Raw genomic sequence first — 27,876 nt, 5'->3', positions numbered from 1 at the left:
GATGAAGTGATGTCATTGTTTGTTTTTATAAATCTATATTTCCGATAGGCACGTACGTTGAGCCCTTTTAAAGACCAGTGCGTTCTGGGCACGAGACCCGCGCTGCCATCTAGCGACTGGAATTGATGTTTCTGAAATTTCTGTAACACAAAATCATTTTTTTAATCAATATTTATAGTATATAAAAATCGTGTTGTTATTGTTAAGCATGTCCGTGGATAAGCGAATCTAAACTGTAATAGAGTAACACAGAGGACATCATTTACACCGTATGCTCGCCAGGGGGCGCTCCACTCATCAGCACCTTCTATACATGTCAGCAAGGCCACACGCCTTCATTCAATCAGCGGGATCATCGCGTGATCCTCTCTTTCTAATGGTAGTTCAGTCATGTCGGCACCTGCCATGGGGACCAGCAGAACAGCGCACACTGACTCCAGTAACAAGAAGAAAAAGGGACCCGGAACGCTGGCCACCGCATATCTGGTCATTTACAACGTGGTTATGACAGCAGGGTATGATGAAAATCAAAAGCTCTTCCGTGCTCGAGCGCGTGACAGTAAGAATGAATTGGTTCGATTTCAGACAGCGTGCTCTATCTGAGTGATTGACAGATTCGCGGGTACCTCCCCTTTGGGTTTATATTGCATGATTTAACACCGTTTGCTTGAAATAAAAATACATTAAATTTCTTCTGAGTATTTTTGCTAATGCAATGCAACGTAAATCCTATTAACGCCTGTTTAACACGCCTCTTCTGGGCTGCTGGTTGACAGCGATCATTGGTTGCATGAATGCATTGTTCTTATTTTACAGTTAGATGGCTTTAATGGACGTAGAAGTGAATTTATTGTCTTTGTTAGTTTAAATGTAGCACCGTGGGTAAACAGTGAATAGAAGTGCACTGTCTTCGTAATCGTAACCCCGAAACTGTTGCACAATTATGTCAGTTTCGGGAACGAATCGATTCGGTAGAACCTGTTCGTTTCTTAATCACTCTGGGTTCTGAGAAGGGATGTTAAAACAATAAACATAAATGAACTGAAATAGTGATTAATAGCTATATTTGAGTAAAAAAAAATCTGTGAATACATGTGTATTTCTCTTCTGGAAAGCAATTTGTAAACATTGTTTTAAAATGTGCAAATGTATATATTCAAAGCGTTACTAGATCTATTTTTGCTGCATATTTGAAACGTAAAAAAAACACAGCGGTTACTTATAAAAATCGTTCGAATAATTATTTAAAATCGAATCTAAGTATCCCAACTAAAAAACAACAACTTGTCGTTGTGACACTTCAAACAAAGCAAATTTAATTTATTCAAATATTTTTGAGCTGAGTATGAGTAAAAAAAAAAACATCACTACCGATGTTTACAAAACTAATATTTTAAGACTTAATATTATTGCTTTCTGGGATGGGAATTGTTTTTCTGCAATCGTTATTTTTTCCGATTCGTTTGAACCGAATTGTTTGCAAATTACTCGTCTGTGAGTGAGGAACCAGTTTATTAACACGAGCTTTTCGATTCAACTGATTCATTCCAATGATTTGAACTTCTCAATGCAGCTTCAGCAGCAGTACTAACCAAACCGGGTTTGCTACATTTTCGCAATGCAATCATGAATAGTTTGCTGATGCAATTCAGTCGTTGTTTTTCAGTTAAAGACCATTTCATGATATCTTACAGGGACATTAAACTTTGTCCGGTAATGTACTATGTGCATTATTTTCACTTGAATTAAACCACTAAAGATACAGGACTGTACTGTAATTTCCAGTCTGATTTTAAAATGCTGTTTGTTTTTGGTGATATTCAGACAAAGCATCATCTGCTAGTATCATGGTATTGATGCTCTTCTATCTTCTGTCTTCATTTTATACCAAGTGCTGCACATACAGGTGCTGGTCATATAATTAGAATATCATCAAAAAGTTGATTTATTTCAATAATTCCATTCAAAAAGGGAAACTTGTATATTATACAGTATTCATTCATTACACAAAGACTGATATATTTCAAATGTTTATTTCTTAATTTTGATGATTATAACTGACAGCTAAGGAAAATCCCAAATTCAGTATCTCAAAAAATCAGAATATTGTGAAAAAGTTCAATATTGAAGACACCTGGTGCCACACTCTAATCAGCTAATTAACTCAAAACACCTGCAAAGGTGGTAAACTGGTGAAAGGGTGCAGTGACTTTGGTTTTCAAAAAAAACAAAATGGACCAACAGCAGCAGATGACATTGCACCCCAAATCATCACAGGCTGTGAAAACTTAACACTGGACTTCAAGCAACTTGGGCTATGAGCTTCTCCACCCTTCCTCCAGACTCTAGGACCTTGGTTTCCAAATTAAATAAAACTTGCTCTCATCTGAAAAGAGCTGAAAAGAGCTTCTGACATTGTCTGTGGTTCAGGAGTGGCTTAACAAGAGGAATACGACAACTGTAACCAAATTCCTTGACACATCTGTATGCCTTGACCCCAGCCTCAGTCCATTCCTTGTGAAGTTCATTCAAATTCTTGAATCGATTTTGCTTGACAACCCTCATAAGGCTGCGGTTTTATTGGTTGGTTGCGCATCTTTTTCTTCCACACTTTTTCCTTCCACTCAACTGTCTGTTAACATGGTTGGATACAGCACTCTGTGAACAGCCAGCTTCTTTGGCTATGAATGTTTGTGGCTTACCCTCCTTGTGAAGGTTGTCAATGATTGTCTTCTGGACAACTGTCAGATCAGCAGTCTTCCCCATAATTGTGTAGCCTAGTAAACCAAACTGAAAGACCATTTTGAAGGCTCAGGAAACCTTTGCAGGTGTTTTGAGTTGATTAGCTGATTGGCATGTCACCATATTCTAATTTTGTTGAGATAGTGAATTGGTGGGTTTTTGTTAAATGTGAGCCAAAATTATCACAATTAAAAGAACCAAAGACTTAAACTACTTCAGTCTGTGTGCACTAAATTTAATACAGTAGTTTCACAATTTGAGTTGAATTACTGAAATAAATGAACTTTTCCATGATATTCTAATTTATTGAAATGCACCTGTAAAAAAAGGTTTAACAGAAAAAATATATGTTTTGAGAAACAAGCTCCTTTGTACATTTTGCATAAGAAAATGTATACAGTGCAATGTAACAATAAATGTGCTGTATGTATTTAAATGAAACTGTTATCAGGCCTTTTGTTGTGCAATATATTGCCCCAGAAATAATTGCGATGAACAATATTATTGTCTCTTTCAAATGAAAACAAACTCTCCATTCTTAAGAATATTTAGATCATGGAAATTAAGTATCAAAATATTAGATACCTTAAAAAACTTATAAATCGTAAGTAAACATTTTCTAACAAAAAGTGCAAAGTGACGAATGGAAAAAAGATCTACAGATTTTTCCTGGACCTTCTTTTCTCTGTAAATGAAGGGTGTACTGTATTGCTGAAAAACACAATTCCTATTTATCAGTCAGATGTCCATATGCACGAAGGCACAGATCGCTAAACAAGGCCATATCTGCAGATGAAACTTTGTTTGTAGAAACATTTTTAAAATTTGAACTAGCACCGACTACACATTATGTACAAGAAGCTGCAAAAGACACTAGTGTAAGTGGAATTTAAAAAATGGATTTATGTAAATATAATGTGCAATTTACAAAAATTGAGGTAAGGTCATGTACATATATTGTGCGATAAGTCTATATATTTATTATTGCCACAAGGCTAACTGTTATAGGCCACTATTTACTGTTAACTGCTGTGTTGTGAGAGATTTGCATGCAGTTTCACACCTGTGTGCATCCTGGAAATGCCCTCCTCTCTCAAAGCAAGGACGAGTTACTCTACGAATCTTTCTTATCTAGATGGCTGGTCATTGCTGTTGGTCTGGTTCGAGCATACCTTGCCAGAGGAAGCTACCATGGTCTTTATTACTCGATAGAGAAGCCCTTAAAATACTTTCAGACTGGTGCCCTCCTTGAGGTGAGAGTTATGGGAGCTATGTTCTTTTAAATTCATTCATAATCATGAAATTAGCTACTTTAAATTTTAAAACTGAAAGTATGAAAAGAGCTACCTTAAATTGTAAAATTTAGCTCACATATTACAGTTTTTACTGTATTTTGTGATCAAATAAATGTAGCCTTGATGAGCATAAGAGACTGAAACGTTAAAAATATTTTTTGTAATCTTAACTACTCCTAAATTTTGAATGGTAGTGTATGAAAATGAATAAATAAATGTTATATATATATATATATATATATATATATATATATATATATCTTTTTTTTTGGTTATTTTCTTCTGATTTCATATTTTGGAAATGTATGTTATTTTCTCACCCTACAGAGTTCTGTTTGATTATTTTTATGCTAAAAATGATAATTCCTCGAGGCTGAGTGCACCTTATAATATTTGTTCTTTGCTCTCTTCACAGATATTGCATTGTGCCGTGGGTAAGTGCACCCTGCTGCTAATAACAGTATCTTATTAATTTCGACTATAAATATGCACGAGGTGAAATATATAGATCAGATTGGCTATACAAGGCAAGCTTTTTTTAACCCAGCAGTGCCATCGTCAGCGAGGGGGCTGGTTTCTCTGCCAGTCTGACAGTGATAATGTGATAAAGAGTCTTACTGCACCCGTGGAGCGTAGAGTTCTAAGTCCACACCTCATTATCTGGGACTTGAAGCTTAATGTGACCTTTCCCAGTGCAAACAACCAGTCCTGCAGCACTCTCTGTTACATCATAACCATCCTTACTCTCTTAAATTATTCAAATTCTGGGAATTATGACACTCTCATTATATTTAATGTAATGAATTAAGATTATTTTTATGCTTGCTTTATTGCAACTCATAGTTTATTCTGATTAAGCCCACATTGCAAAAATACAAAGGATTGAACTCTTAACTCAACATTTGAAATGTTTTGAAGGAATTGTTCCCTCCTCGGTGGTCCTGACTGGGTTCCAAGTGATGTCACGGGTGTTCCTTACATGGGCAGTGACGCACAGCGTTAAAGAAGTACGTTTATGTTTAAAGGGATAATTCACTCAAAAATTTTAATTCTGTCATCACTTACTCAATCTCAAGTTGTTGTAAATCAAAAATAGTTGTTACCAGCAGCTGTTTGGAGCAACATGAGTGTGAGTAAATGATGACAACAATTTCATTTTTGGGTAACAATGCTTTTAACTTGCATATGTTACAGTGTTATTTTAGAATTATTTATGGACTATCATACAATTTAATATTTTACATTTGCTGGATTTTTTTATAAGTATAATTGTTAAAAATTTTAAAGATTCATTTTGTGTTTTGTTATTTATACACTTTTTTTCATTTTTTCTAAATTTCTATATTATTATTTTAAATTATAAGTTTTATTCATTTTAATATTTTAACTTTTATTTAATTTCACTTAGTTTTCATGTAAGTTTTTTAAGTTATCTAATATTTATCATGTATTTTATTTCAGATGTATTTCAACTAGCAAAAACTATTTTTAATAGTTTTATTTTGGTTTTAGTTTGGTTTTAAAACACAGATATTTAAATTGTTCAGGTGACCTACAGTAATTTTGGTATATTATTGATTTTTTTTTTTAATGATGATGTCAGGGATTCTCACTGTTTAAAACCTGGGTTTGAAAATCTCTCAAATTTCTCTTTATCATTAATGTTCCCTATAAGAACACTATGAGCAATATTTCTCTGTTTGTCTCATTGACTTTTGTCCCCTGCCATCTAGTGGATTTCAACAGCTGGTTTAATAGTTCAGTGCTCATCAAAAGCCAAAATCCTGCATTAGTAGAATTTTAGTGTGAAGAAAACAATGTTATTTATTTGAAGTTCATTGAAACTAAGAATCAAGTTCTGATTGTCTATCCCAGAGAAAGACGTCTGAGCTGAAGTGTATAGTTCTGTAAGTTATTCCTGCGAGAAATAATACTAACATGTAACATGTCCATGTATGCCTGTGAATGTTTCTATTGCTAAAATAACCTCCTTTCAAGCCTGTATGTGTGTAGAAGCGAAATTGGAGCCTTTGATGGGCCTGAATGCTTTTTGAAGTGCGTCCGTTTCCGATCATCTCAGTGGTCCATCTTTGTGTGTCGAGTGGCTTCAGTGAATTGCGCATAAATGCATGGTTCCCGACTAAATTTCTCTTCTGTCTCTTCCCTGTGTGACTTACAGTTTCTCTCATTTTAGGTCCAAAGTGAAGACAGTGTTCTCCTCTTTGTGGTGGCCTGGACGGTCACGGAGATCATCCGCTACTCTTTCTACACCTTCAGCCTGCTCAACCACCTGCCTTACCTCATCAAATGGGCAAGGTGGAGCTCCTCAGAGTTTATTGTCTGGCCTTTATTTGATAGAAAAGTATATTTTATATACTCTGCTCTTCATATTTTCACAGGTACACATTTTTTATTGTGCTGTACCCCATGGGAGTGGCAGGGGAACTTTTGACAATTTATGCCGCGCTGCCATACGTGCAGAAAACAGGGCTCTACTCCATCTTCTTGCCTAACAACTACAACTTCTCCTTTGACTACCACACCTTCCTCATCCTCGTCATGATCTCCTACATCCCCTGTACGTTTTAATTCCTGGACAAAGAGATTTTTAATTACGTATTCTCAAAATGATTTGTTTTGATATGTTCCATCTATGAATAATCAGATTCCTCGGTTGATCTCTTATAGCTTCACAATCTCTTGTAACTCATTCTTGTCTTGTCAATGAACAGCTGTGTTCCCGTTAATGACCTTCTTTGTCTGTGTTTCTCAGTATTCCCGCAGCTCTACTTCCACATGATACGCCAGAGAAAGAAAGTTCTGGGGCACGTGGAGGAGTACAGCAAAGTGGAATAACTCGTCCTGCCGTTGCCGCACACAGCAGACTGATCGCATCGAGAACAGAAACAAACGGATAACCTTTAAAAGCCACACTACTGATTTTTTTATTAAAAAAAAGGAAGACAAGGCATTCTTGTCAATTAAACAGGCCAGATATGCAGAATGATTGCTAATGATACTATTTTGGTCCAGAACTGTTGCAGTTGGTGATTTTTTAGGGTTCCTGTAACTACACAAATGTCTTTTCCTCAGTTTAAAGGGAGAGGAATGTCTTTACCATACTAATGCATCAGCTGCTGTGTAACAACATTTTTTAATTCTAGATGTAGAAATACAGACCAAATATTGTAGCAAATATCATTCAGATAAAGGGCAAAAATAAAGTTAGCTGCATCTGGTGGCTTTAACCAGAAGAAATGTCTCATAATTTTCCTGTGTGGTGTGTTTTGTACGTTGTATTTCAGACATTTGAATCTATTTGACTTAAATCTCTGTTTCTCTCTCAACTCAATTAATTTCTTTTCTTTATATTTGAGTGTAATTCATAACTCAAACCGTTCTTGACTTTCACACTTACTTGCGTGTCTACTGATTCCCGTCATGATTACTGTCCTTTTTGTTTTGTGTTTCTAAAAGGATCAATGTTAATCGGTTGTTTTGTTCAGTATTGGATGTATATTGTTGGTTTGTGGCCATTTGCGGAAAAAAAAGAGGTGTATCACCAAAAGAAATTGACTGAGTTGCTGGGTCGGACCTCATAGTCAATACTACTTATGTACAAGATATACATTTCTTTAGTAGAAAGAGATTGCAGCTGACACTTTTGGAGCTTTTATGGCTGGCAATGTGGAAGTGTTTGGCTAAGAGAGACTCGCATGCCAAGCAGAAGAGAGCACAAGCCTTGGCTAATGGGGGCCAATTGGATTGAATTGCCTCCAGTCATACTTTTCTAATGAGTCAAATCTAATAATGTGGAGGGAAAGCTGGGAGTCAAAACTAACTTAACGCTTCATTGCCCTTCTGCCTAATTGTGAACAGTCAACTTCAGCCCTCCCAATGCAAATGAGTCTCTCTCTTATTGAAGTGTGAGCCACACTTTTACACAAATAGAGTCTTTGCAAATAAAGTGGTAAGCCTGTTTGTCTTAACAAGCCTATTTATGAAAAGATGAGCATGGGATGAATGGAGTGCAACTTTGAATACAACTGCATGTAAAAGTGGTGTGGCTAAAGTTTGGTTAATAGAAGCATGGCCCTTAACTCAAATAAAAATGACAACATTGTCAAGCTTTTGATATACAAGTTCTGCATGGGACCAGCAAACTTTGTATGAATAGTAATACGATTATATATATTTACAATAAACGTTACATTGGAAGCAAAGCCAGTTTGTTTTTATTCTTTAAACTTGAATGATATATCTTCCTCGTATTTTAGGATTCAACTTGCAGTGTAATTGAAAGTATTGTGTGTTTCTTACATATATTTCAATATACAATTAAACACATATGTTTTGTAGACTTAAAAGTATTTTAGGAAAGGGGATTATTCATCCTTCCTTCACATGATGGCAGTAGAGATCTATCTTTGATATATTTTAACTGAACACGTTCTGTGAGCTCAATTGTCAGAAATGAACCTTTTTATTAAAGGGCAATGTTTGCTTCCTGGGGGTTTGATTTTAGCTATTTAAAAACAATGCATCCTCCTTTTATGCTAAATCCACAAAAAGAAAAAAAAAAAAAAAAAAATATATATATATATATATATAATTTCACTAAAGTAACCTTTCCTTTTGAATAATTAACTTGATTTAGAATAAGAGTTTAGAAATTTATCTAGTGTTTAAAAGATAATTTTTTACTTTTATATTTCACCCCAATCCTACACTAATTTATTAAAACCCTGATGTGGTTTAATCGTTATTTAGAAAAGTGTAAAGCCAAATGAACACAATTAAAAAAAACAGCTTGTCCAATACATATGCACAGTTTGAAATCATAGGGCCTGTTTGCACTTGGTCACTTCATGTGTTTAGTTATCTGATTTGTTAAAATAAGCTAATTTTATAATCCTTGCTTTATGTCTGATTTTAAACATGAATTAATTTTCGATTATATTTGAGTTTTCTTATAATAAAGTGGCACAAAAGCAGTTCTCCTTAGGGTTTGTATTTGCGCATCTGTTTAAAGGATGGGAGTCATGAGACCTATGAAAAAAAAATCCGAGGAGGCATGACTCCGTTGCAAACAACAATATCTTCTGTCTTCTCGAAACGACACAGAAAAGTTGAATGCTCTTCACACAGCTTTTGCCAAATGACGGAATCCTGCATTTTGAAATGGAAAAAGTGTCAACACACGGGGTCGATAAACAACTGACACAACTTATCCCATGCTAGGGGAAAAAACTGTTATTGTCTGTTGAATCATTGAAGAATAAGTGAATGATTTCATTTCTAAAAACTAAAAAAGAAAAGTATAGCCAAGAGAAAAATAACATTACCATATGCCCATTTTTCATATTTAGGCTACATAAAACATCCAGAAAAAAGGCTTAATATTTAGAATATTTGAATGTAAAGATAACTGGTTTAATAAAAAATATACTTTTATACCTGAAATGTGTTCTGATATAAAAAATATTTACCTCTATAATTGATCCCCCATGTTTATTCATTTATATAAAACCCATTCTTTATTAGCATAACAACCAAACTAACAAAATTCCCCAATCTCCCTTACTTACAGCTGTGCGGATAGTCCCGCCCTCTTATCCAAATCACTACGTACTGACACACAGGTTGACCAATAAAAAAAAAAGATTGACAACTGTGCAAATTGCTATCCAATAGGATCGCACGCAAGGCGGGTTCTAAAGATCATACTTGGTTGAATGGCAATACAAAAGACAAGAAGCACCAAAAGGGAGGATAACACTTAATCAAATCTGCTTGCTTCGGTCTTGAGAATCTGCAGGGAGAGGACGTGCAGCTCAGTTATTACGCAGCTCCGCGCGAGCACCGCGGATCCGACGTTCCTCTCGCGTGACAGTTCATCTTCTCCTCTAGACGCCAGCGCTGGTGATGTTGATGCTGCTGCACCAAGAGCACTGGAGATATCTATCTGCACAGCACGGAGGAAGACCCCTTCACTAAAGGACACGTGGGAGGTTATCTTGGGAAGACGCAACTTATCATGCAGGAGCGTTGGAAAGCTCAAGTTTCCACAGCAATATTGATCATGTAATCATCTGGTACATATTCACAGGTGTACAGCTTGCGTGGATCAGTGCATCAATGCGTTACGCACCATGGAGTCGCGCTCTGCACTTCGAGCTCAAACCACACCACACTTTCGCGGACACTGTTTGTTCTGTCATGAAAATGTGGATCAGGCGTGATGGACGTGGGGTCAGTTCTCATCGATTTGGACTAAATAATGCGTTCATTTTAAGCAGTGTGCGAATTTTACAGTGACTTAAAGGGGAAAACTTGACTTTTTAAAAGAATTTCTCTTTTAGAGAAAGAAATCTGGTTTATTATTAAGGGTACATTTAAATTAAGGAGATAATTTTTTCTAAATTCGTCTCGCGTAAACGCAAACATTTGGCGCCACTATTAAATATCAGTAACCTAAAAATTTTTAAACAGAACACTAGGCTACTTGCTAATATAAACATATATAGGCTACTGTTGTATGGTTTTAGTACTTTAACAACCGTTTTGATTTTATTGGAGGTTCAGGGGGGGTCGAATCCCCTAATTGCGTGATTTGTATATTCACATCTATGAATTGAAATGAGGCGCAGAATGACTCCCTCTGCTATTTACCTCCTCTAATGCTCTAGTCACCTAATGATGTGTCTCAAACGACTACTTTGTATATTTAATTAATTATTTAAAGCCCTCTATGTGTTCATAATGATGTAAAAAACGAACGGATTGACTTGCAAAATGTACTTTCTCTCAGAAAGGCTGACTACAACAGCTGTACTCACTTTACATTGGTCCTCTTTTATAAAAACAGTATACAAAATGCTGCTTTATAAATTAAAAACTGATTACTTTTACTAGTTTTCAGTGGGATGCACGTCTCCCACACAATTTTGGTTTACTTTTTTTTTTTTTCTTCACCATCTAAATGCAATGTCGTTGTGTCTTAAACTAACAAAATGACTTTAATGTAGGCGATGCTCCCCAAAGCAATGACTGAAACATCATTGACATGAGTGTGACAATAATTAAATTTCAGTTAAATCAGTATTGGAAAAAAAAAATCTATCAGTAGCTAATCCGTTTTGGTTCGTTTCGCGTAATTTCTCGTACACAACAACAAAACGCTAACGGCTTTTTAAATATATTTTTGTGGCATGTTACATATAGTAACTTGATCAATAACAACAGTAGTTATGCATCGTTTGATAGAAACAGCCGATAAGCAGCTGTTGCTGTGGTTTCCTCCTCAAGCAAAGGTAGTTTCTGTTCGCGAGCCAAGGCTATACTTTTAATGCACTCTAACTTGCGTGGCTTCTGAAATTTGAAAGCACTGCAAAACGTGTTTATAAACAAAACTTGTAAGACCTACGACCGTTTTCTTTGACCTCCCTCGGAGAGTTAATAAGGCAGTCTAACTCCCTGTAATTCGCACCCTGAAGTCATATATTGCATGTAGTAATCGAGATCATGTCCAGATCTAACAGCGTGAGCCCACCCGGCACTGGCGCTCCTGGACCGAGGGGAGGGACGGAGCACAGATCCGCTTGGGGCGAGTCTGAGTCCGTGGCGAACGGATGTCCATACTCGGCCAGATCCTGCAAAACGCTCATACGGTCCAACAGTCGGTGGAGAGAGGACGATGACTTCGAGCGACAACCGGGCCGAGCTACGACCACCGTCAGCCGGGTTAGTTTCAGATCCAAGTCTGCCTGGCAGGAACACGCGGAGGAGAGTCGCAACAATAACAGATCTTCCCCGAGGTACCGAGATGGAGAAGTGAGACCCAAATCCGTGGAACTGGGTTTGGAGGACAGAAGAACCAGGTCCAAACCAGAGGAGGAGCTCATGCCAGAAGTGAACTTTTCCATGAGCGCGTGCTGCAGCGACGTGATGCACATTTTCAAATCCAAGAAGTTCCAGTCGGAGAAGTTGGAGAGGCTTTACCAGCGCTACTTCTTCCGACTCAACCAGAGCAGCCTGACGATGCTAATGTTCGTCCTGGTGCTGGTGTGCGCGGTGATGCTGGGCTTCCACTTACGGCAGTGGAAGCTCACTTACGTGGTGGTTTTCTCCACGGTAATCTTACTCGTTCTCACGCTGATGGTCGTGTGCAACAGGAACGGCTTCCATCAGGATCACATGTGGATAGTGTGCTATGTGCTCATTTTGGTGGTGCTGGTTGTGCAGGTGATCGGTGTGTGGCTCGTGGAGCCGCGCAGCGCGTCTGAAGGCATCTGGTGGACCGTGTTTTTCATCCACGTCATTTACACACTTCTGCCGGTGCGGATGAGAGCAGCGGTTATCACTGGGATTATACTTTCTGCAATACATGTGATGGTCTCCTGGAAGTTAAACGAAATGGACATCTTTTTGTGGAAACAGGTGAGTGCACAGTTTTTGTTTTAAAGTGTTCCTGTGGCTCAAGTGGTAGAGCACTGTGTTAGCAGCACAAGGTTGTGGGTTCGATTCCCAGGGAACACGTTAAGTAAAACATTTTAGCCTGAATGCACTGTAAGTCGGTTTTAATAAAAGCGTCTGCTAAATGCATTGAAATCTATCTATCTATCACCGTCAACATGGTAATTTGAACATAGGTACAGTAGCCTGCGTCACGTGGCTGCGATTAGTCTTTTTGGTTATGTGCACAATTCCATGGCATGATATGCTGCAGCAGTTAAAAATGAGAAAATGTGTTTAGTTCATAAACATTTTTTCTCTGTCAAATCAAATTTCAAAAGAAACCAAACACCTTTGTGTTTTCCATTGCCGGTTTAGCTAGTGCGTAGTGGAAATGATCAATGTGGTAGTTGCTTAAACGTTCATAGATAATGTTTAATGGCTAAAAAGTTAACATTGAATAGTATTTTAACTACAAAGTGCATTGGCAGAAGTGCTGTTGGTTACATGTCTGTCAGTGAAGTTTACTGTACTGTCCAGTTGCTGTAGTATTTTTTTTCCAGTTCTGTAGTTTTTGCTTTCGTTCTGAGCATTTCAGTAGACCTTTAGAAGAATTGCTTGCAAATCCCTTGTTACCTGCTGAGCCTCAAACCTTTCAGCAAGAGTTTGTCTTTATTAGTCACACTATAGGTCTGTTTTTGAAAAGCACTTAGATGTTCTTGCAGTTCTGAAAGCGACAAGTTGATGATTCACCCTTTTGTTTTCTCAGCAAAGCCTTGGATTTAGTTGAACACACACTTTTAAAGTATTTTATTAAATGTATGGTTTTATCACATGCTGAATGCTTCCGTTTTTGTTAGTTTATGGGTAACTTGGTACCTTTTACTAGAAACTAAGAACTGCTATACAGATTTTAACTGCATGTATGCGTGCAAATAAGGTGCAATCTTGAGTCTGGATTATTTTAAATGATTAAATGTATAAATGTTAAACATTTCTAAAACAATCTTTAAGCCGTCATAGATTGATTACAAAGAATTACATCTCTAAAAATCTAGTATTCGTCACCGTGACTAACTCTATGAGTAAGGTAACCTTTGATTATTTAAGTTTTAATCAGTCATTGAATCTATACACTGTAAATTTCTCATCAGTGCATTTTTCATAACCTTTGGAAAATCGAAATGTTATGTGTAATCTTTGCGGTCATTTTCATAGTACTAAACTGCTATGTTCAGTTGAAATTCAGTCTTTTGAATATAACATTTTATAGTAATTGTGTTTTAAAATCCTTTGTCTTCAGATATAATGATGTTTTCATTATAAACACAGACTCTTTGAATGGTGTGTGTGGGAACAGCCTGCTGTGTTTGTTGCTCTTTCCACACAATGCTGTTGTCTTTAGCATAGCAGATCTCTCTCTGTTTACATGGGAGCTAGCAGGACTCTCCAATAGTTCACTGTTGTTTTATAAAGATCCTGGAATGAAGGATGTTTTCGGAGCGCTCTCATAGATGACTAGCTTTCATCAGGCTGTGATGAGTAGTGCTGCTTTTTATGAGAGATTTTTGGGGTTGGAGAAATGGCTAAGATGAAATCAGGTCGCTGTTAGTGTTTAGATGAGATTTAAAGGACCGTTCCGGGTTCAGTGTAAGGTTAGCCATCTTATTACACTTTTAGGGTTTCTTTCTTTAATCATTGTACAGGTACTGGCATGTACGTTTTCCTAATGCGAATGAATAGAAACCAAAGGTGCTTTGCAGGATTGTCTTACAGATCATCGACAGTTCACAATCTTCAGCTACATTTCCCCTGTGTGCTTCATTAAAGCCAGAGGTGGGACCTAGTAAGAGGAGCTAGCGTAGACACTTCCCCTAGGGGGAAAACAGAGGAGGTGGACCGAGTCCTGCCTGGCACATCTCCAGCTCTAACATGGTTTGTGGCTGCTTTAATTGAATTGCCCCACTCTGTAACATGCAGACCCCCTGGAATCCAAAACAGATGTCCTCCCTGTCCTTCTTGAAAGATCTGCTATTAATTTGCCTTTGAGAGTCAACCCCTATGGAAGAATTAACCTTCCCCCTGGACAGGCTGACTGTCACCTGCAGAGCAGCACACTGAAGAAAGCACCACCTCTTGGGACCGATGCTCACACACAGATGATCTTTTGATGCTCTGTTAACTTTTGCTCTGCTTGTGCAGCACATTTATGTTGTCTGAGTAATCAATTTACATTATATCACGTTTCAGTTGTAGACTGATACCAGTGAAATTTAGCTGAAAAAATGGATGTGCTACGTCTTCCTTTTTTGAAGTATATTTTGGGTCACTTTTACTACTACCGGTACTACTAATAATAATTTTAATTATAAAAATAATATATATTTTTAAATGTGTGTGTGAAAAACAAGTATATCACTGACATCACAAATAGTCATCGTAGAAGTCAGAACATTTTTCTTTAAATTTCATACGTTCAAATATTCAGTTTTTTAAAATGAATTTACATCCCTAATAATTTTAAATCCAAATGTTAGTGTATATTTTATTAATTTCTCAAATTATCATCCTATTATGTTTCGTATTGAAGTATGTGTCAGTGAGTTAATGAAAAAATAAATACTGAAATAATAAAAAAAAACTAAGGATGCAGAAAAATTTTCACTCTAATAAATATCACAATTACAAAGAAATGGCAACACATTGAATTGAATGTAAAAATTTTAAGTAGAAGGTCTGACTCTGAAATAGTATTTTATATAGGGTTTACCTGCATTGATGTTTTAAATGTGACCCCTCTAATAAAGGCTTTTTAATATAGAAATATGAGTTCCTGGATGTGGAAGTATGTTTTAATTTAAAGATGAAGCAGTAACTAATATATTTATGTATCAGTGTGTATTGTATTGTTAGGTAGTAGGCAACCAGCCTTAGTTTGGTGGTTACATATGTGCAGTCACTGGGAAGGTTAAAGTTTTTTTTCTCTCCATAATGCAGCCGTAGGAATGAGTTTGTGTTACCTTTCAAGATCCGACTCTGACATGTCTCTTATGAGTGCAGACCCTCAATTGCGCTTCTTGTATCTTAGCAACCAAGGCCTGTTCTCAAAAACACCATCCAGAAGCACTCAGGGTTTCCCTGTGAGGACCCCTGCTTTTCATCTCTTAACCACCTCCACTGAATGTGCCATCTTACCATTAGAGGTTCAAATTGAGATAATTAAGGCACAACTGCCCTTGGTGATGGGAGTCTTTACTTCACTCCCTCCTTGGATGGTTTTTCCTGTTGTCAAGGCAGACCTGAGGGTAATCAAGCTCTGATGTGTGTGGGTGGCTGCCTGCAACTCTCTTAAACAATTGCTTCAGTCTATGGCTTGTATTAGATGTCTTATTAGGAACCACATTTTGAGGCACTGCATAAACATTTCACCCTTCAACTATTAGCTGTGATGTTTTATTTATGTTGTGTAACATTTTTGTTTTCTATTGCATTAATGAAATAGTTCAAAAATGAAAATTCGCTAAAAATGTACTCCCCCCTCAGGCCAAGTAGATGAGTTTGTTTTATCTTTGAAACCGATTTGGACCAAATTTAGCATCATTTGATCCTCTGCTGTGAATGGGTGCCATCACATTGAAAGTTCAAACAATGAGTTCATCAATTAACATCTTCTGAAGTAAAAAGCTGTGAGTTTGTAATAAACAAATCCATCATTAGAAAGTTTTTCTACTCTAGTCCTCTCTATCCATAATATTGTTTTTCTCTGGTGAAAAAGTTGTCTGAAGTAGGAGAGAATTATGCACATCAAGCATCAGTTAGAAGCAGTTCTAAACAAATATGTTGGTGGTTTTTGATGTGAGCAGACAACGGGAGGAGGACTTGTTTGGATATTTATTTGTTTTTTAAACACTGACTGGAGGAAGCGTTATTATGGATGATGGACTTGTATTTTGGACAGAAGTGATAGTTTAAAGTTAAAGTTTTTTTGTAAAATGTTTTTTTTTTACAAACATGCAGCTTGTCACTTTTTCTCAAGACTTGAATTAATGAATTGATTCATGCAGATTTCTTGTGAATTCTTTTTTGTTTTTATCAGCTGTTTGGACTCTCATTCTGATGGCACCCATTCACTGCAGATCCATTGGTGAGCAAGTGATGTAATGCCACATTTTTCCAAATGTTTTCAGATGAAGAAACAAACTGTATGGCAGTAAAGACACTTCAATCCTTAGCACCAAATCAGCAGATTGCAATGATCATGTGACACTGTTACTGAATGTTTGATCAAATAAATAAAGCCTTGGTGAGCATGAGAGACTTCGTAGATTGACTTGTTGAAGTGTTTAAGAAACTTCTAGTGCTTATGAAAGTACATAAAGTATATGAGAGCAGAAAACAACCCAACCACTTAGTTGAGAAACTTTATGAACCTCTTCAAAATATTTTTGAATTGTGACATTGACACCTCAATTTGCACATTTTCAATTCTCAAAACTCTTGTTGTTGAATTACATGAATTAATAGAGGATTTGGATTACTTTGATATTGACACACAGTAGAACTTTTCATTTATGTTGTTGTATTATTATATGGCAAACACTACTATATTCTGAAATGTTCTCACACAAGATAAGTGTGAAATGTGTTGTGTATGCAGCTGATTATTTCTGTAGAGACTCTGGAATGCATCCTGATTCAAACCAAACTCAGCATGTTATTTTTATTGCAGAACCACCCTCTGTTTCTCCTTCATTTGTCACCCATCTCTTTCTGCGTTGCTTTCAGAAATATGCCTTGCTGCCGCCTACAAACTTTTTGTGTTTGTTATTCCCACATAGTGTCAAATCATGTATACACACTAATTTTATAATTGTACATGGCAGGCTGGAAAATGTAATAGTCAATGTGTTTTTCATGTAATTTTAGTGTCAACCTGCTGTGTGAGTGGCCCACTAAAGCTAGCATGCAATTCTACAATCATTCCCACGAATATCTCAGCGTCTCTCTTAAATGCTTTCTTTTCAAAAGTCTTTAAAAAGCACACAAGGGGTACAGCGAGAAATTTATAGCTTCTTAAAATCCTAATTTGTAACAGCTGCATACTGTAGGTTTGTATTATGCAGATTGAAAGCCATTAATTACCACATGTTTTCAATTCTCAAATGAAATGCAACTCTGACTTTTATTGTTAATTGTATGTTTTTTTTTTATAAACAAGTAACATATATTAAAGTATTTTCAAAACTTTGAACAGTGTATTAATATCTTTGCAATAGATAGAAAAATATAAAAACAAGTTAAGGACTTTCAGGCTGATATTTAACAAAGTAATTTTTTTAAATGTTTAAAATTAAAACTGTTATATCCATTTCTTTATGAAAAGAAATTAGACAAACCTAATTTAAGGAAAACTATTTAAGAAAAACACTTTTTGATATATTTTTGCAATCACTTTTGACTAAATGATCTAAAGTTGAAGTCAAAAGGCATACCACCATTTGTTTGCTAATGCCATGTAGGGGAGCGCGGGGCACAAAGTAACGTGGGGTTAGTTACAAGTGGGGTTACATGTGAAGCATTTTTTCTCATTTATGTGGGTGCTCCCAAGCATTGATTTCACTGTTCACTGTCAAACTCTAAAATTATATTATTTTTAATTCTTAAAAAACTCCATTATTTTATAAAAAAAATATTTTTATTGTTATTTTATTAACAAAATATTTTAGTTTGTCGTATATTTTTTTTCATTTGATCAGATAACATTTTAACCTGTCATGGTCATGTTACAATGTGCCCCTCAGATGTTACAATGTACCCCACCTATGGGGCATGTTGTCACATTTCACTTCCAATTCCACTGTATTTATGAAACAAAGCGACATATTTATAGTTGACCAGTGTAAAATTACTGTGGTTAAAAATAATTATATTCTGAACCCCGTGTGCATGTACACAAACTGAGAAAGTCAAAAAGTGTTACTTTGTGCCCCGCTTACCCCTAATTATATTTCTCTAATTGTTAAAATCTTGGGCTTCTAAGTTCGTATTTGTTAACGAAAGACAAGAAGTGCTTTTTCCATATATGTACAATACTGAATCTTCAACGTTTTTATTGTTGACACAAGTTGATGAACTTGAACCGTTATACCGGTAGTTATAATTTTGTTATAGTAAGTCATTTACTGTAAGTGTGATCAGAAGCAGATGCCCTCTTCTTTCTAGAAATAAATCATTGGTCCCTAAGCCAGTACCAGTGTTTGCATCATTGCTCATTTTCACAGACGGGTCCCTGAACAGTCTTCAAAAGTTGTCCAAGCGCTTTCCATAGAGCCGTCACTGTTGTAAATGGATACTGGAGAGAAGCCAACTGGCCTTTTTGTCATGTTCCTTTTTGCATTGTAATCAGGAATAAGCCATTTCTCACAAGGTTTTACATATGGAGGATGTGGGAGACATTCAAACTTTTTTGTGGTCAAAATATATTCCACAAATTATGAGTAAAATTATGTTGTTGAAAGAATTTAGATTTGTAGCACCGCTCAAAGAGCTCTGACAGGCAAAGATCTATGACATAAGTCATATGGCTGGTCAGTGAAACACTCAGAAGTGAACCACATTTCTAGCTGCTTTACTAATGCAGAACAAAAGAAGAGCGTTATTCCAGATCATTAGGTTTTACATGAGAAATTAAGGCTATGTTTACTTGCAAAATAATTGAGGAGTATGAACTGTATTGACTTTTTCAACAGTTCATATTCTCTCGCTCCGCTTTCCAGGAAGGGAAACTTAATATTCTTCTCAATATGTGTCAGACAAATAACCTCTTCTGTCTTTATTCAAATTATTTAGTTATAAAAGGAACTGTTGTTTGCTTATCATTGTTGCTGCTGTGTCCTTTTCTGTGTGAGCTGATTTTATGTTTTCAGGAAAGAGCAAATCCGATTTATGCGCTCTTCACTTTCAGGGTTAGAAATGCAAATATTCAGTGGACTATTTCTAATCTAACTAAATGTAAGGAAGTCAAATACATCCCTGATGTGTGGAAAAACCTCTTGGCTGCCTTTCTAATTTTTAGGAGATACTATAAAATGGGCCTTTGCACACACAATCACAATATAAAGTAGGGCTGTAGCTATCAAATATTTTAGTAATCAAGTATTCTACCAAAAATTCCATCAATTAATCGGAAGTAATCGGATAAAATGTTTTTTTCTTAATTAAAGTGCAATATTAATTATGCAAGATAAAATAAGACTCCTGGGTCTCTTAAAATGAACAACTAAGTTTCCTTTTTAGAACATTTTTATTTTTTTTATTTTTTAAATTCATAGAATGCAATGCATACATCAAAAATAAACATTTAATTATTAGCCATTGTATCTCTGTCTGTACTTGTACTGTGAACAATGACAATAAAGGTGACAGATGAATTAAGTGCATTTAAGTGCCATTCAGTTGGGGTTTTAAATAAAGCATTTTCTGCACATTAAACACACAAAACTTTAATTTATCTTTTAATTATTGAAAATTAACTTAACATTTTGGTAAACAAAGGGGATTTACTGTAAAATAAATAAAACATGGAAGAAATGTTGTGTGATTTTAAACCTTAAATTTTTTTTTTTTTTTTTTTCTTTAACCGGACTTTTATTTTTACGGGTTGACGTACCTTTACAGTTCTGTGTATGTTATGTGACGCTAGTTTTACTCAAATCAAATGGTCAAATGCTCATGAAGTGACTGTCAGAGCAGTTCTGGAGATGTTCCTCATGTGTTCACATCCTTATTTAGTGAGACAGCAGACGCTGAAATCACCGCGCTTCAGTGTGTGTTAATAAAGGAAGACGCGATTCTGCTCCATTCATCAACAGAGACATGCTGAACATGCAGGATTCATATTTAAATAGACTGTTCCTGCCTAATATTTACAGATATTAGTCCATATTGTGATTTGATGTAAGTGCAATGACCTATTTTTGATTAATTCATTCAAAATTTGGCAAATTCAGTGCCATTCCGCATTAAACTGTAAATTCAGTTTTTATGACTGGATTCTGCGATTCCCTCCGTTTTCTGCATCGCGGAAATCATAGGGCCCTAGTTGTGGTATGCCAGCTCTATCTTGCAATGGACACACGCCACGACGTTCTCTTCACGTTTGTCCGCGCCCTCAAATCAAAACACTGCTGACTCCTTGCAGTATGTGATTTCGGGCGCAGTGCTTGTGTCTCCTTCCGCTTTGTGGGTGACGTAAACGCGTTGTCACATTAAAAAAATCACTGCGAAAGAACCTGACGTGAGATTTAAAATAAATTAAAAGAGGCTTCGAGGCAGAGGAATTTGCCTCGATCATTTTTTGTAATCGAGTTACTCGAGGAATCGTTTCAGCCCTAATATAAAGTAATAATAATAAGATCCCCCACATTAAAGATGGCGTTGTTTTGTAAATAAATAGGTTTTAGTGACTAAGGAACAGATTTTGAGTTTGATGTCACAAACATTTCAGGGATTTGCTTCTCACTCTAGCAGTTGCTTGCTGTTGGAGTGAGATGTAACGGGTTTCTTGACATACTTTTACTAGAAAAGGTGTAATAAACACTCTTCTGGCTTTAGACTTTGTGAGCTGAGATATGTGTCAAGATGACTTCACTTGACCCACCATGAGCTCTCTGCTGAAGAGCTGATGATTTGAAGAAACAGAAGAAACAAGAGGTGCATATGAAAAGTCCTTAGGACCAGGATTGAAAACGTCACAGGACTATAAGTTTCTGTGGACAAACCAGAACACGAATGAGTTATATTGAGTGGTAGTACATTTAGTATATTTTATTATTAATCCTACATAAAATTCAAAACTTATCATTTCAATTTTTTTAAATACACCTTTTCATGTTGTCAACTGGGGTTTTTTTTAATTAATGTTTTTTATTGTTACATTTGTTTACTTTAAAAAGTATTCAAATGCTTTGCTAATGTTTTTATGACCTATTTTATAATGATATTTAAGCATGTGGAATTTCTCGGAAATGGTTTGCAACATGGATGAATGACCCAGCTCTCTTAGTGGTAGAACAGAAAGGCCAAGCTCTTTCTCATCTGTAACTGCTGTGATGAAAATTTAATGTGAACCTCTGCTACCGTTGCCTTGGTTGTACGTTTTTTCCCTCCTCTTTTTTTTTTTTTTATCATCCATAAGAGATTATGCCTTGATGACTTTAAAGAAACTGATTTGCATGCCATTAATTCCATCACTCTGCTAAAAAGAAGGTTTAGTTGGATTGTACTTCGTAACACCTGCTGTTTGCTAGATGAACATTTAGGATCTTTATGGTTGACAATTATATTTTGTAGTGTTGATGGCAAAGCCATTTTGTAATTCGACTAGGGTATAGGGAACCACATGACTAGTGAGGAGTACTAGTCAACTTTTCAGTCATATAAGAAAACCTTTTCTAAAGGTCTGGAGTCAGCACTAATAGAAGCTGATGGATGCTTTTTAGATGTGCAGCATCACTGGTGTTTACCCTTGCTATGCCATTGTAATCTTGGAAATGTTACATTGTGCAAGGTCTTTGCCACCTTGCTGAAATTTACCCATGCAGCAGCATATGGTGCTTTGGAAAGATCTAAATTAGTAACTTATTTTATTTTATTTGTTATTATTTTAATAGGAAATGTAACATTAATGTATTAGGTAAATGTTACATTTTATTCTATACATTTATTTAAAAATGTCCGATGTAATTGTATATACTATAATATTATAGTATCATACATTTAATTATAAAAACAATTAGATAAACAACCCAAACAAGGCAATTGTTAAAAGATTTGTTTCCCCTCTGACAGCTTATTATATAAAAAAACTGTCATCCAGTCATAGCAAAATTATTAACACCAGACCAAAAAGTTGGTGGGCGTCATTCATTCAAGACAGACACAGACAGTTTTGCTAAAATGAAATGTAAAACAAAACAAAGCAGCTTATTTTATTTTAAATTCAGCATTGTCATTCTGAATTTATTAGAAACAGTTAAATAATTTTGTATCGTTTTCCTGCTGTTTGTGTTTGGCAGCTGTATCAGATTCAATGCTGCTGTTATTTCATGTCGATACAGTTCTTCTTGTCATTCTGAATTTATAAGAAACAGTTAAATAATTTTGGACCGTTCCCTGCCCGTCGTGTTGGGTAAATAAATGGAGAGAGAAACAGAACCTCCAAAGATATAATTCTTTTTCAGTCTTTTTGTGTATTGAACGTTCAAAAGAGATAAATGAAGTTAGCTTACTGCCAACAATTAAGGTGTATTTCTTTGTCCACTTCAGCACTGAGCTGAGGACAGCGATACAAGATGCTGTCCTCAGTGCCGCAGAAAAACGCTGGAACGGAGATGAAGGGAAACTTTTAAAACCAAAAATACGTTTTTTACTTTCTAACTAACTGTTAAGATTTTAGTTTTTAAAATGTCAGTTGTTATTTAAAAAATCTCATCAGAGCTAAATCACATAAGTATTTGAAAACCAAAAGTGGGCAACAATAGACATTGTCTAGGTTTTTGGTTATATGTGTTGCTTCTGTTAATCGATTACCAGACAATTTCTAATCTCAAATAGCCAAATACTGATCAATTTATTGACCTGGCTACATCATTCTATCACTAATCGTAATATTAGATTTGTTCATGTAGTTCATTCTGTTGGATACTGGTTTGATGAGAAGTGTGAATGTGAGCTGTGGGAGGTTGTAAGATAATGACACTGATGTACAGGGTCGTGTTAGTGAGCGGGTCTTGTGTCGACCTGTTAACTAGAGAATGTCATCAGCAACATGGGGGTTGATTCTAAATTTCTCTTGCTTCCAAAACTTGGGAAGGGCTTGAGAAAGTATGTGTGGGCTGGAGGATTTGTGTGTAATTTTTAAAAAAACTTAAAATGTTAAAGGACAGTAATACAGCTAAATTTCTTGTAGCTATATATTTGTAAAAACGGTCAATTTTTCTTTTGCTTGCTTTTTCTTTATTATTCTTTATTTTATTTTAAGTAATGTAAAAGCTTCACACGTGAAACTCCATGTTTTCAGAGGCCGATGTTTGTTCTCCCATTGCTTTTAGACTCCCACACTCAGTTTGGGTGTCTCTAGAGAATCTGAAACCATTTTTAACAAATCACATGTCTAGATGGTTGTAAAAATATTCTGTAATCTCAGCCCAGTCAATCCCAATGGGAAAGTTAAGGCCACTGTTGGTCAGTTCCCTTTCCCCCCTTTCTTATACACTAAAAAGTCAAAAATGTGATCACACCTACTATTTACTTATGTAGATTTTAAACTTTTTATTTATTTATTTATTTGTATTTTTTTTAATAGGAAAGTCATCAAAATGTTGCTTTATACTGTAGCTTTATACTGTAGCATGCGACGTGTTACTCTCAATATTAGTGGTAGAGTACCTCCTAGGAGAATAATTGTTGAATAAAGTCGTTATTTTTATTTTATTCATTTTTTTGCGCACAAAATATTATATAGCTCTATAAAATTATGGTTGAACCACTGATGTCACATGGACTATTTTGTCAATCTTCTTGGTACCTTTCTGGGCCTCGAACATGGAAGGACCCTTGCTGTCTGGTCAGAAAGCTCTCGAATTTCATCAAAAATATCTTTGGAAAGACATGAAGGGGAGTAATTAATGAGAGACTTAACATTTTTGGGTGAACTATCCCTTTAAGTGTGAGCACATCCAACAGCAAGTTAGAAAATTAATGGACTGACACTAAAGTAATTAATGCTTAATTTTTATGCAACAAAGCTAAAATTTAACACATTTAAAAGTAAGCAGTATGTTTCCTTGTTTGTATGAGCATTTGGATAAATGTAGATTGTAACTTTGGTGCTTTACTAAATTAGACTTGTTAGCCTATGTAGGAAACTACATGGTGCAGTTTAGTGTTGTAGCAAATAAAACTAAGTTCCAGGGCTTCGTAAACCAGAACTAACTAGCCTGCAGTTGATTAATTTGCCTGTGTGTGATATTCATGTCTTTCTTAATTAAAAATAAGGCAAAAAAATAAGTATTTTTTAAATTATTTTTGTGCCCAGGTTTTACAGTTTCAGTTTTTGGAATTTCCAAGTTTAATTAGTAATATCTCTAAAGTGCCAGTAAAGACCTGCTTTGTGCTTCTTGTGTTTGTGAAGAGTACTGAGGCTTATGGTCTTGATTCAAGATCATCTTTTATAGTATATCTCTACAAAAATTGTCAGCAAACTGTAATTGAATTTGAAGTCATTTAAATGTGAATCCACATATGTTTCTGTTATCTGTGCACACAGCTTTGTTAGGTCTAGTTCTACTCTGTTAATATCAGATGGATTAATAAGAGTCCCATTTGAAGCAGACGGACCAGCCCTTAAGGTTCTTAAATATGTTAAGGTCCAGGGACACAGACTTTCAGTGTGTCCGTGGTAGGCAAGCAAGAAAAAAGTTCTCCAGCTCTAAGTCTACATCCTGAGAGAGAGACACAGAATAATTATTATTTTATGGCAAGCCCGAGCTGACAGCCCCAGGACCCCCAGCATGACAGCATTTCTCCGAAACATAGACCTGGATCACTTGAAGAATGCAGCAAAGATGATTTAAAGGCTTGGTTCACCCAAAAATGAACATTTTGTTATCATCCTCACCCTCTTGTGGTTTCAAACCTGTATCTGAAGTCCATTTTTTATGTTTTGTTGTGCAATTTCAAAGGTGCACTAAAGCTTGCAAGCTTCAAAAAAGACATGAATGCACTAAAATATATCAAGTGTTCCATAGGAATTGTGCACTATATTAGTTGACTAGACATGAATGGATATCATAAATTTTTCTGAAACAAATCAACTGATTCGTTTTTTCCCCCAATGAATTTCAAGAAAGCCATTCAGATTTGGATTGATTCAAGGGTTAGTAAATGATTTTAGAAATGTGATGGGTGAACTATCCCTTCAAGCTGTAATGCCTATTTAACACAAGCTATTTCTGATCATTTCTTAACTTTTTAAGATAAGCTGATAAAGGCTCATTTTCCTCCTGTCGGTTCTGTAATACTTTACATGGATGTGATAAAGCTTACTCATTATGTTACCAAATATAGCCTAGACATATGCAGTGTTGTGGATTCTGCTGTCACCCTGTACTCTAAATGACTAGGCCTGCAAAAAATGCATGCAGAAATCCACAGAAAGCTCTGTCCACAAGGATGTCCATGTGTGTGTGTTCATTTGCTAAATATTTTGCCTATTTAATAATGTTTGCGGTCAAGAGTGTAATACTCTGAGCTCTGTTTAACACGTTGCCATATTTTAAATCATTCCACAGAATTCAGAAGATTTTAACACCATTATTAACTCTGCAAATGTGAGAAAAAATATGCAGAATTTGTGTAATGCTATGATTCACACACTGTACTGTAGCACTCAGTATGCCTCAAATGGGTTTCTTACCATTCCATTTAGAGTAATGGGGAAAAAAAAAAAAACCCTGATGCCTTTAAACAAAGTGGAAAATGGATGACCTCATCATGTCAGTCCACTGAGACGTGTTTAAAGAGTGTTAGCCTGTGATGCATGTTCTCCTCTCGCTCCAATTTGCCTCTGCTTGTAATTATTATAATTTTTTTTCAGTTTGCCTTAAGTGATTAGGCTGGATGAAACAAAGCAAGGTTCAGAGGTTTCTCATATGTATCAGTAACAGCTGTTATTTGGATCCAAGCACTGAGCTTTGTGAATTCCATGAATACAACAGCAAGCATTTGTGGGACATGGAAAGACCAGAGCAGCTCCATCCAGGGAAACAATATCCCAGCTGTCTAGTTGTGGCTTCACTCTATGATCCCATATGCTTGTTAATATAGCACTATATTTGTGCTAATGACAGGGTGACTCAAACAAGGCCAGTTCTCAGACCTGGTACATGAATATATTACATGGTCTAAATGAAATCTCACTTGGTAGCTTGGATTTGTTTAGTATGTGCCATGGAACAGTAACTCGGCCTGGGAACAGTGCTGTTTTCATTATGGTGAGACGCGCAGCATGGCAAAAAAAAAAAAACACTTCAAGTACTTTCAAAGCATTTTCTGATCAATATATTGCAAAATTCTGACTTCATGTTATGCACAGAAGGCCAAGAGCTAAATATATTTTTCTGAAGCCAATACAGGATCATGTGGCGGTTTTCCACCAAATCAAAAGTGCATTTATTTAGTTAGTTAGTTAATTAGGTATTTTTATGTAATCACATTTTTGGCCAAATCATGCAGTAAACAAACAAAGCTAATGTAGATCTTCTTTTACAATTGCATTTTAAATCACAATTGCAATTTTTATTAATAAAGAAATGTTGTAGCCCTATGTTAGTAGTCCTAAAGTGTTAGATGCACATCGTTCCAATTAATAAAAAAAAAAAAAAAAATTTCAGTGTCCCCAAATCCCTTTTTACATTTTTAAATCGTTCCCTCCAGTTTGCTATATTTTGTTAAATTTAAGCCCTATTTTTTTGATCCTGTCAATTCCTGCCTGCATTTGTCCCCTGATTCGCTTAAATTTCTTTGATCATGAAACTTTACCATTTGAAATCTCGTGCTTCTCTTTTTAAATTTGACCAGAAAGTGTTTTTTTTGTTAAATATGACTGGCAGCTACAAAACTTGAGCAATTAATAGGCGGGAGAATAACATTAACACTAGGGATGTTGCGGTGACGGATTTTTTCCACCGGTTAATCGACGTGTAAAAAAAACGGTAATCCCGGTGTCACCGGACAAAAAAATTATTAATAGGCTAAATGAGAAACAATAAACGAAAAACCTTCATTTTAAATTGCAACAGTTCGCTTTGAAACCAGATCTTCCGCCATCCTTTGCCAGTTAGGTCGCCTCACTCTCCTCAAATGATAAATGAAATCGGACAACTGCTGCTTTACTGCGGCGCTCGTTCCGCTTACGCTATATTACGAAGGCACGTAGTCACTAACTGAATTAAGTGCTTTATTGCTATAGGCTAAAACTTCAACACGATGGGGACGGTGCCGGTGGTCAAGTGCTATGACCGGTAGGTGGGTTAAACACCGTGTATCACCGGTAACACCGACTATCGCAACAAGCCTAATTAACACAGTATTTTGCCACTTAGGAGAGGGTTGATATAGTGGTGTGGCATGAATTATGTGTTGACAATTGTAAGCTGATGAACAGACATAATTTTAGTGCCATTATGGTAATTGCAAAAGAGAAATTGTTATTTTGCTCCTCTGTCCTCCTTGCATTTTAAGGCTCTTGTGCAGAATAAGGATTGAGAGGGAGATTTTCACATCAATCCTGTTTTACTCAATGAAGAAAGGTGGCATCTGAGAC

The 27,876-nt window shown here is 36.0% G+C and overlaps 2 protein-coding genes across 5 annotated transcripts in view; both read left to right on the top strand.

Moving 5' to 3' along the window:
* The first annotated feature begins 195 nt into the window (after positions 1 to 195).
* LOC132153091 (very-long-chain (3R)-3-hydroxyacyl-CoA dehydratase 2-like) lies at positions 196 to 8,260 on the top strand. Its single transcript, XM_059562279.1, has 7 exons — positions 196 to 515; positions 3,878 to 3,995; positions 4,453 to 4,471; positions 4,956 to 5,044; positions 6,232 to 6,353; positions 6,437 to 6,615; positions 6,811 to 8,260. Exons 1-7 carry the CDS (start codon positions 391 to 393, stop codon positions 6,891 to 6,893), a joined length of 735 nt encoding a protein of 244 aa, XP_059418262.1. The 5' UTR covers positions 196 to 390; the 3' UTR covers positions 6,894 to 8,260.
* A 1,529-nt stretch (positions 8,261 to 9,789) lies between these two features.
* LOC132153087 (adenylate cyclase type 5-like) overlaps positions 9,790 to 27,876 on the top strand; it is an 89,210-nt gene continuing 71,123 nt past the window's right edge. For 2 of the 4 annotated variants that reach the window (XM_059562274.1, XM_059562273.1), the window contains exons 1-2: positions 9,790 to 10,121; positions 11,570 to 12,476. In XM_059562274.1, coding sequence (XP_059418257.1) covers positions 10,075 to 10,121; positions 11,570 to 12,476 — 954 coding nt within the window. In that variant the 5' untranslated portion in view covers positions 9,790 to 10,074. Of the gene's footprint in view, positions 10,122 to 11,148; positions 12,477 to 27,876 lie in introns of those variants that run through there. The other 2 variants (XM_059562276.1, XM_059562275.1) reach the window with 1 other exon arrangement.

Source organism: Carassius carassius, chromosome 11, assembly GCF_963082965.1.
Source record: "Carassius carassius chromosome 11, fCarCar2.1, whole genome shotgun sequence".
NCBI lineage: Eukaryota > Metazoa > Chordata > Actinopteri > Cypriniformes > Cyprinidae > Carassius > Carassius carassius.
This window is presented reverse-complemented; position numbering and strand designations above follow the sequence as displayed.

What these genes read in the sequence shown, in the direction of transcription:
- LOC132153091 (XM_059562279.1), top strand. Translation starts at nt 391, where the DNA reads ATGTCGGCACCTGCCATGGGGACCAGCAGAACAGCGCACACTGACTCC. An exon ending in AACGTGGTTATGACAGCAGG is followed by an intron (nt 516 to 3,877) that starts GTATGATGAAAA and finishes TTTCTTATCTAG; the next exon opens with ATGGCTGGTCATTGCTGTTG. An exon ending in TGACGCACAGCGTTAAAGAA is followed by an intron (nt 5,045 to 6,231) that starts GTACGTTTATGT and finishes CTCTCATTTTAG; the next exon opens with GTCCAAAGTGAAGACAGTGT.